The following is a 10454-nucleotide window of genomic DNA, read 5'->3' on the forward strand; positions in this document are numbered from 1 at the left end:
GTCCTGAGGAGGTCTAACTGAAGCCGGCGTTTAGGCGTATTTACCCTTTCACATAGAACGCCGGCGTTCGAGTAATACGGTATTAATACCGTTTTGGAGGTCTGTCTGAAAGGGGTATTAGTGTAGAAAAGCTTACGGTATATTGATAACTACATTTAAAAACAAATATCTATTAAATGTTTGTTTAATATAAAAAAAATTGTTCCAATCAATCCAATTATTCAACATGCATTTGTATAGCAGCAATATCCAGAGCAGAGCGCAATGCTGCTTCAGCATGACAATAGTATACACATTAACTTCTGCGGTGAATTGACATGCTATTTATGTAAAAAGAATCTGTAAAAATCCTAAAAATTGTTTTATTATATTATTTTCAGATTAAATCCAGATCCTTTGTTGTTCATATCGGTGATTATGATTGGTGTCACGATTGCTCTGATACCACTTTGCCATGAGCTCTGGATGCTAGCCGTCGTCCTCGCCATTATGGGCATATTCATGGGTATCATTGATACAGTCGCCAATGTCTCTCTTCTAAAAATCTACGGAAAATTGGTTTCTCCGTTTCTACAGGTAAGGAAAAAAGTTAACGGATATAAATTGTATTATTTTTATTTTGATGGATTTCTTTTGAAAGGAGCCTTGAATGTGGCTTTTGTGACAGTATCAGTCATACACAGTGCACATTTGATCATTAACATCATACTTCACAAAGTCTAAACCTAATATTCATTGTGATACAACATACACTTCCCCCCAGCTATTACCTGACCAATGATTTTAAAGGGTGAGTTGTTATAGTGATAATGGGTTGGTCTTTTGTGCAAGAGGGTCAGAGTTCAAACCTGCCATTGCCATTCTTGTTTGTGTCCTAGGGTAAGAAACAGTTTGTCCTATTACCTTGTCTACTTTGGATGGAATATTAAGGCATTGGTCCTGTGTGCATGATAGCACCTGACTGCACAAACTCAGTGAACTGTTTGAAAAGAGAAGGGGATTATCTCATGGTGTGCTGTACTGACCGTGGTAGGTGATGCACTGTGTATTCTGCGGCTCCTTAGGTCCTACAGTATTCAGAATATCCGTTTGATTTCTACATGAACTATATTTAAATTTAAACAATTTATAGAACTAAAATCACATCTAAACATTGAAACATATTACATCAGTGTAATACAATGTAATGTAACACAGTTGTGTTGAATTTGTGAAATCAATAAACAATGAAGTTTACATCTACTATATCAAAAAATAACAAAACATCCTACAAATTTGTAGTGTAGGACATTTATCCTGATACTTAATGTTGTTCATCTGATTTTATTAAAATTGTTCGGAAGGGGGGGGGGCTGGTGGTTCTAGAGTTACATAACATTTAGAGGGGGGTTTGGAAAAGTGTTACAGAGTATTATGGGGAGGGGGATGTCAATATTTGCCAAAAAATGTGTTACATAATACTTGAATGACCCCTAAGAGGATCAGGGGTTATTTACCATTTTGCCTACTATACCTTAAACTACCAAACTAGGCATATATTGTATTATTTTAGCTATAATTTGTTGAAGCTATTATAATTTTGTGGCATTATCATGAATTTTCATCAGCCTTTTCATAATTCCTGTAAGCAAAACAAATTTTAATATTAAATGTCTTCTATTATTAAGACAAATAAATATCTCTGTAGATTCACAGTCTGGTCGCTAAGTAATGAAAGAAAACAGAATGCATTATTTTGGTGAACAAATATCTAGGCCTTACAGGTAGGCCTTTAGCAAAGGCGCAATCTGTGCCAAGTATAGGATTAAATCAACATGCTGAGTTTGACCTGTTCTTAATACGCTTTTTATGTATTGACACTTAAAACCCGGTTTCACGATTGCATTGTGTAATGAAAACATTTGCCCAATTAATCTGCAGGCAAAAGAAGACACATAACACAAATGCATACTTCAATTCCATTGATACATTACTTTGCCGTGTGGAACACTCCATAATAAGTGGAGGCGATAGCTCACTGCCTGTTTGACAAAGATCCAATGACCAATGGTAATATTGAACAGTGCTTTAACAGTGTTAGAGGAACTCAAAACTGATCATTTAATTGTAATATCATATGGTATGCTAGTAGCCTGCTTTACAGGTATCTGACACCATCAAGTGACTAGTGTTGTAGCAGCTGCATTGCAGCCTTTTGGTCACCATGATTGCTGACAACAGGTATTTTATTTTTGTACACCCTGTAAACATAAGATAGGAAACATCACATCAGGATATTTCATGGAGTGATGTTTTGCTCTATCTGAGGTGTTAAATTTGCTGACACAAACAATTACTTTGGGATCAGATTCAACACTATACTAGCCACTAAGCACAAGCGTGGTGGTGTAGTGGTTATGACACCAGGCTACTCATATGAATGTCATGGGTTCAACTCCTACCTGAATCACATACAAGATTTTTTTCACAAGTATTTTGAAGTATTCAGTATGATAACAGGTTAAGTAGGGAAAACATTACTATATCAAATTTATTATGGGGATTTTGGCACCATTTTGATTATGATAAATATAACAGTTCATGAGTTCATATAGATACTGTCATATAATCTGAAATACCTTGAAAATTTAATTAAAAAAACTGACAAAATCCAAGATACAACCTCAAGCAATGTATCCACATAATTGCAGAGACTTGTCTTGTGACATCATCATTTTAACTGGAAGGAAAGAAAGAAGGGCTCCCCAGCTTGTGAGCTCTGACTCTGGTTTTGACTTTACTTTTGTGATAATAGCCTTTGTCCATATTTGAACTTAGCTATGATACCTTTTATTAGGATTAATGCAAAATATGAGTAATATGTACATTTTGAGCAGGAAGGTAATAATTTAAGTCAATCACAAAACTACTTTTCCTGAAAAAAATTCAAAATAAAATATATATACTATATATACTATTATACTATATTCTTATATGCACCAAACTTGACTAAATTCATCTCAACAGTATTTTTCACAAATTAATTTAAATTGGCAATAAAGAATAAAGAACTTTGATTATCCTGTGAAAAAGCTACCAATTGCAAATCTGAATGATAGAAACCCTTTTTTGCAGGCCTTACATTTCTGCTACGGTCTTGGTGCATTTGTCAGCCCAATAGTTGCTGAGCCTTTTCTACTAAATGAAGATTGTACAGCGTTCATCGAAAACGAGACAAAAAATGCTTCTGACAGAACAGTAAGGCAAGCAGAGGAAATATTGGTTACAGAGGCATATGGGGTGACGGAAGCGCCAAACACCACGATAGCAACGTTAGAAGAGGCACAGCATAAAACACATGTGCGATATGCATTCTGGATCATGGCTGTTATTCAGGTACAGTAATTATGGTTATTATATTTTTAATATTGGTTGGATGGGAGAGGTGTTTTTTACCATTTTACTTTCTTGCATCTTTCTCGATGGGCCATTTTACTAAGACCAATTTTACGAATAATGATTTTACAGAGAATCATTGATAAATTTACTGGACTTTATATAATTAAAGTAATTCTTGTAATATAATATTTATTGATTGTAAATTGGCCTACTCCGTTGTTGAGTATTTCTTTCTCAATTATGAGTAATAATTGATTGAAGTTTGTTAATATTTGTATGTTACATCAGCCAATCAACAACCAAAAGCTTTGGATGTTTAATTTCAACAGAAGTCACAAATGTTGGTTGGTTTTCTTTAGTTTGTGATATCCTATGAAAGAATTATTTCAGTGGGGACTTTGTGGTGGCAAGGATAAATGCTGGGGTGAGTGGGGATAGTCTAAAAGACACAAATACTAGCCTATGTGACATTAACTGCTGTTTTTTGGTTCTTTGGTTAAGAGGTTAAGAGGATCATTCATGAAAGTAATATAATTTTAATCAAGAAAAACAATAATTTATTTTTTTTATTTTTTATGACGGGGATTACTACTGTAGCCCTTGTAACAGTGGTCATCATCATGTAATTATCATTAATGTATATTTTTTCTTCTGTTTAGTTCTGTCTCATGAAAATGTAATATAGATCATGGACTACTAATAAATAAATAAATCTAATGCCGAGATTATGTACTCAGTGTAATTATATATTATTTTTTTCTTCTAAACTTCATTAGTCATGTTTATCTCAGCAAATATTGCTACCTGCCTCTCATATTATATCAATTAAGTGCCTGAAATCAGATATTAGATGGCTAATTGTAGCAAGGAGGTATTAATCTATTATGTTTCCTTTATTAATAAATTCTCTTATTGATTTGGTTACACTTGCTGAATATTGATTTTACTACCTCTTGATGCTAGACTCGCTTCAATTCCCACTTCTGTTTTCATCAATCAACGTACTGTAACACATTTCTGTTGGTGATTCCCATCAATATCACATTTGAAATCAGAATTGTGAGTGAATTGATTCTTTCAATTGAGTGTTGATGGATCTAAGCCAAACTAAAACTTTAAATGAGGCATACAAAAGTGTGTAGCATCTAAGGTTCTGTGGTAGAATAATGAGTGATTAGCAGGTTAGTGCTACAGAAATAGACTAGTGAACTATATGTTTAATGACCACAGTGCACTTTCACATAAAAGACAATGAAGAAGGAGGCTTGTATTTCAATAATGCACTACCACTCTAGTCTAAAGTGCTCAATGTTGCAACTTGCACTAATTGTAAAAATGTCTCATCATAATTTTGTAATCATTCATCTTTCCTTGAGTGTTTTTAATTAGCACATTATTTCAACTATCTTCAATGTTTAGCATAAAATGTAAACACATTGAATTCTCTATTGGGTTTTCCAATAAGAAGTAAGCAACCATTTTATAACCATGATGAAGTCGACCTAGACTGCTGTGAAAAGCTCAACATTCTCTAATAATACGGTAAATATTATTTAGTTTTTATATTAATCTCCAAGGTAAGATAGTATAATGCAGACTCCTCACATTGTCATAACGCCGAGGCGCTTAACAACAACATAGGGAACAAAAAAATAAATGATAAGCAAACAAATGAAAGGATCTTTTTTAAAACAATCATCCCAATGTAATTTTTTCAGTCCATTCGCCAGTTTAATCTAATCAACACACAGTGCAAGGTCTTTTGACTCACTAACTGTATCCATTCGATCGACAACTGCAACATTTTAGGCCTGAAATCCATTCCTTCCATTCTGCTTAACTTCCTACATGATGGAATTTTAAATAAATATTGTACAGTGTCATTTTGTGGAATAACAAATTACAAAAGTAGCCTTATATACTGAAAATGAGTTGTGCGTAGAATGTTCAGCTGAAAATGGAGTGCTTTTCTAATGACTTTTGGTAATTAATGCAGTGTAACTATTTGTCTATAGATTACAAAAAGACTCACCAATCAAAAACCACAAAATGAAATTATTTGGATTACATTCTTGGAAATGAGAAAAAAAGAAAGTCATAATTATGTGAATACATATTATGAGCTACTGTGAGTTGTGAGATAGTTAAGAGTGAATAGTGAGTTATAATAGCAGCAATATTTTATGTATTTAAAACTTGTTAATTAAATCAACATTCCATTATCAACCATGAAAAAATATCTGATGATTTCAGCATTTGTGGCTAAGACAAGCCAAACCAGTCACTCGTCACAAATCCTGTTTCAGAGATAATGGCCAAAACATGCTGCAATGTCAACTTTTTTGAAATCTATTTTATTACACTAAACTAACCTTTATATATCTATATATCATGCTATCCTGTATGTCCCCATTTTCAATGTTAAAACAACAATTTTTAATGATTTGGTATTTATGGTGTCTGCCTGGGAAATTGCCCTAAATCATAAACTTCAAAGGCTAATTTATCAAATATTGTTCTTTAAACAGCTGTATGTTTAAACTACTGTAACTTCATAAAACTTCACAAAATGTCGGACTTGAATGCTTCTTTTACAATTTTAGAGCTCTCATTTTTACTGTTTAACCCTGTATTAATAACTGAAAATCGATTTTTGCGACAAGTGGCTGGTTTGGTTCCTCTTTGCACATTTGTTTTCAAACAAATAGTACAGATCGGTTGAACCTTAGCTTGATGGTTAAATGGTTAAGGTGCTTTACGTTTGTTAGTTATGGAAATTTTTGTGAGCCAAAGTATATGAAACCCATGAAAAAAATTAGAATGAACACATTAGTATTAGAATAAAAATAGTTTAGTGGGTGTTAATATTGTCTTAATCAATATATCCTTAAGAGAGTGACTTCCAAGTTTTTTGGAATACAACTGTAAGCTTTACATAATTGCATTCCCTGATATCATAAATCTCAGTTTGAGGGAATAAAAATGATATTTGATGCCTTGTAAATGATTGCAGTAAATTAGTTTGGATGAAAATTTCATTACTTGTCACTGCAAAGTGTAAAGATCTCCTAGAAAATATTTAAAATACTAAAGTAAATATGATATAAGAAACTACAGTACTTAATATCTTAAAATTTATACTAATACTGAAATGTCTTTTAAATATTATATTCATAAATTGTACTACTAACTATATTTTTTTGATATTTGTTGAAGCTCAATTTCTTAATGCTACTCAACAAGAGACGAGTCATTACTATAAAATGACAAATTGATACAACCTGTAGTGTTTTTTTTTTCTCCAAGCTGTTTTCCATGTATTATAATATTGCCTCTGATGCATGAATTTTTCATCTTTGTCTTGCTAACATTCTATGGATCAATGGGATGCAAGTGTGGCTATATGATCAGTCAGTAGTCAGAGCTGATGATTGTTACTCAAGCTCTTTGATCTTTGTTTTTTTTTTTTTATCTCTTCCTAATGTATTATTGTTTGTTAGACATAACATTATTTACTCAGTTGAGAGGACGTTCTTAACGTCAAGACGTTCTTAGCGTAAATTAGATCGCTCAACTTGGCTTTGCACTTGGCTTGCTGTACTCCACAGCATGCAAATGAGCAAAGAACATCATATGGTTCCATTCTTGGTCAGATTCCTCTTTGTTATGTTTCATATACCGTATTGTATTAGAATAGGCCAAAGCAAAAAATAATGTTAACCAAGTTGTAGCTGAGTAAAAATTCTTCTTGCTTCTGAAGAATAATTTCAACATTTAATCTATTTTGGTTTTATGTTAGGACAACTGAAGTCCATAATTTCATGCTTAGCAATAAATTCACAAATGAGAAGAAAAATTACTTTGCCATTCATAAGAGTAATTTCAAGTTTTCTATTTAAAAATCCTCCTCATAATGATGTTCTGGGAAGGAAATTTTCAGCTTTTTGTGAGCGATTTGTGAAATTTTATGAGAAAATTAAACTCAAAACTCTCATTTGTTTTATTTCTTGCTGGAGGGCTATACTTATGAAGTTAATCTAAGCATACATGTGTGGCTGCAGGCCAGTCTTAGGTTGGTACACTGCACTATAGAGAAGCTTGTGCACTATACTGAACTCAAACAATGTATAATATTCCATATGATATTGTTTATTTTTGATGACCAAAGTGGATACAATATCCTACAGAGACCTTTGCTTCTGTTTTTTTAGTGTTCATTACTAGAATGTATTATCGTTATTTTCAAGGGCCTGATTAAATTTATGGAAGATGATCAATTTTCAAAATTAGAAAGTATTCTTTTATTTCAAAGCATAGCTAACAGCAAAATTTTGCCCATTACTTGAGGGGAGCCATAACTTTATAAACCGAAAGGTCCACTGATTAATCTCAGATAAGATAGTATAATACATACTCCAAGTATCGAAAAGCACGCCCTCATGTTGGAATTCAATTGAATCCATACACGATGGCGTGCATTTTGATACTTGGAGAATGTATTACACTATCTTGAGCAATAGCGTGGTGGTTAGATTTTCTAGTTTCAGGCATCTGGGTTCAAATCCCTGATTAAACAAAATACGAAATAGAAGGTTAAAAGTACAACATTTGCAAACACTATAAAATTAACAAAAGATAAGGTTCCCTTCAATTATAGACCACATTTCTTTGGCCCCAGTTGAATGCCTATCTTTTATCATTAGCTGTCCCAATTAAAGATTCTCTCTACAGTGTTTAGAGACCAAAGATTCGGTTTTGGTGGACCCAACTGACAATTTTCCCGCAAATCAAAAATAGATAGTGATGTTCATGCAATTTTTAGTTCCTATGCATGTAATGCAATAGGAACTATTGTATTCACTTTTTTTGCGCATGTGTGTATGTATGTGTGTGTGTATGTGTGTGTGTAGACATCTTCAGGAAAAATTTTCGCAACTTTTTGTTTTACTGACAGTGACATGCCTAATGTTACTCTTGGGATTAGTTTACTAATTCATCACTTTATTCCCATTGCACTTATCATCTTGGCCCACATTGTGGAAAATATCAAGGTGTCATTAACATACTAGTGCAAACATTACTAACATAACAAAGTATTGTGTTTATTGATACTGCATTTAGTAAATAATAATTTTGAAATAAAACCAAATATTGTTATATACTGAAATTTATAATATTAAATTATATATAATTTAAAATATATATATATATATTTATTTTTTTTTTTTAAACAGACATTTTGACCCAAACACTTTACTTCATACTGTAAGTTTAAGTTTTGTTGATCATTATTTAAGAGTCTGAGTGATTTAAGGAAACAATTTGTATTAAAACTGTGTACAAAGATTTGGGGGGAGGAGGGAAGCAGTCCCTCCCTGAATACGTCCCTGCGAAAGTTGAAAACAATCCATAGTGATGAAAGTATCACAGTTGATGTATTAATTATGCCTATAGGCCAACATTTTCGCTACTGCAGCATAGAAAGTATCACAGTTGATGTATTAATTTTGCCTATAGTCCAACATTTTCGCTACTGCAGCATAAAACAAATGGCCTTTAATATGTTTTCAAATTGAAATGTTTCGTGTATTAAATTCAGTCATATAACTTCACTATTATTCTGCATAGGAACGTTGACACCTGCTAAGGTGGTTTAATATATTGTTGTCTAGTAGGCCATGCCAGCTCCCCTACCCCCAATATCATTTCAAACTACTGTAAAATGAAAATACTGTATATCTACATACTGTAGGACTCCAAAAAAAAATCACTATTTTGGACCATAAAAACTCACTCCTGCTGAATTGTTCATGTTAAACCACATTTGACCCAACCTTATATTTTCTGATAAAGTCATGTATCATGCATAGGAACGTTGACACCTGCTAGGCTCTGGTTTTTATAATAAATTGTGTTACATGACTTATTCATACTGTATAAATATTAGCCAATGCACTGTTTCATGTACATGTTTTGTGTACCATATTGAATAGTGATAATGTTAGTGGCACTGTTAGTAATATTTTCTGTTGATGTCTGGCTACCATGACATGTTTAATTAAGAATAAATAACAACATGCAGTAACTGTACATCCATTTTAAAACATTTAATGTACTATTTTTAAATTTCCCTATAAATAGTGAAATCTAAACACCACATTTGTTGCCTACGAGCAGGGGTTTAGCCAGAAAAATAAAAAATAGCCATCCAAAATGGAAGCCAGTGGGCATGGCCCTGAGCCGATGGGTGGGCCACGCCCACTTGGGACACACCTCCTCCCAAACATAAGGGGAAAAATAGAAAATTATGATCCTTAGAGAGCATTTAAAGGTGTTTAATTACATTTAATCAATAAGTAAAAACACCACAAGGCACTTTATAAAGCAAGTAATACAGTAGACTTTAATCGTGATCTTGGACTCATTGAGCCCGATCATATAGCAAACATGTTTTGAGAAAACGATTCTCATCATCAGTGCGAAAGATGACAAATTTTGTCAAAGCTTATATGGCTTTATACACATGTAAATAAGCAAATTAGAAAAGCGACTAATGAAGCAAACCACAAAACGTAGACACCATAAATTTGTACATAAGAATCAAACACCGAGCGTGATATTCAAGTTGTAAATTGCTTATTAAGGGATGGATTGTTCCAGGTAATATGCAAAGCTTCTTTAACTTTGAGTTTATAAGCTGAATCTACAGAGTCAAGAACAGTGAAATATCTCTCATTAGCAAGATCCCGACAGCATTCTGAAGCCTGCAAATGTTGAAAAATATGAGAATTCCCGTTTCTGAAGTGTTCTTGCACTCGTGTTGAAAGTCTTCTATTGGTTTCTCCAATATATGTGGAATTACCCACACAAGTAAATTTGTATACAATACGAGCACGGAACACTTCAGGAATGGGGTCCTTCACTCCTAGAAAATTAGAAATTTTGAACGATTTAAAAGCCAGCTTAATTGCGATTCCTTGACAATATTTACTAGTAATTTTGTTAATTCTGCTTTGCGTATTACGTACAAACTGTAAATATGGCAATTTAAAATAGCAAACATTAACATTAACATT

The 10454-nt window shown here is 32.9% G+C and overlaps 1 protein-coding gene across 1 annotated transcript; it reads left to right on the forward strand.

Moving 5' to 3' along the window:
- The first annotated feature begins 379 nt into the window (after positions 1–379).
- Positions 380–3384, forward strand: LOC117116614 (major facilitator superfamily domain-containing protein 4A-like). The gene is made up of 2 exons (XM_033260687.1): positions 380–576; positions 3115–3384. Exons 1-2 carry the CDS (start codon positions 418–420, stop codon positions 3382–3384), a joined length of 429 nt encoding a protein of 142 aa, XP_033116578.1. The 5' UTR covers positions 380–417.
- The last annotated feature ends 7070 nt before the right edge of the window (positions 3385–10454 follow it).

The sequence above is a fragment of the Anneissia japonica genome, unplaced genomic scaffold (assembly GCF_011630105.1).
Source record: "Anneissia japonica isolate Jap-2015-1 unplaced genomic scaffold, ASM1163010v1 scaffold2737_len523936_cov211, whole genome shotgun sequence".
Lineage (NCBI taxonomy): Eukaryota > Metazoa > Echinodermata > Crinoidea > Comatulida > Comatulidae > Anneissia > Anneissia japonica.

What these genes read in the sequence shown, in the direction of transcription:
- LOC117116614 (XM_033260687.1), top strand. Translation starts at nt 418, where the DNA reads ATGATTGGTGTCACGATTGCTCTGATACCACTTTGCCATGAGCTCTGG. An exon ending in TGGTTTCTCCGTTTCTACAG is followed by an intron (nt 577 to 3,114) that starts GTAAGGAAAAAA and finishes CCTTTTTTGCAG; the next exon opens with GCCTTACATTTCTGCTACGG.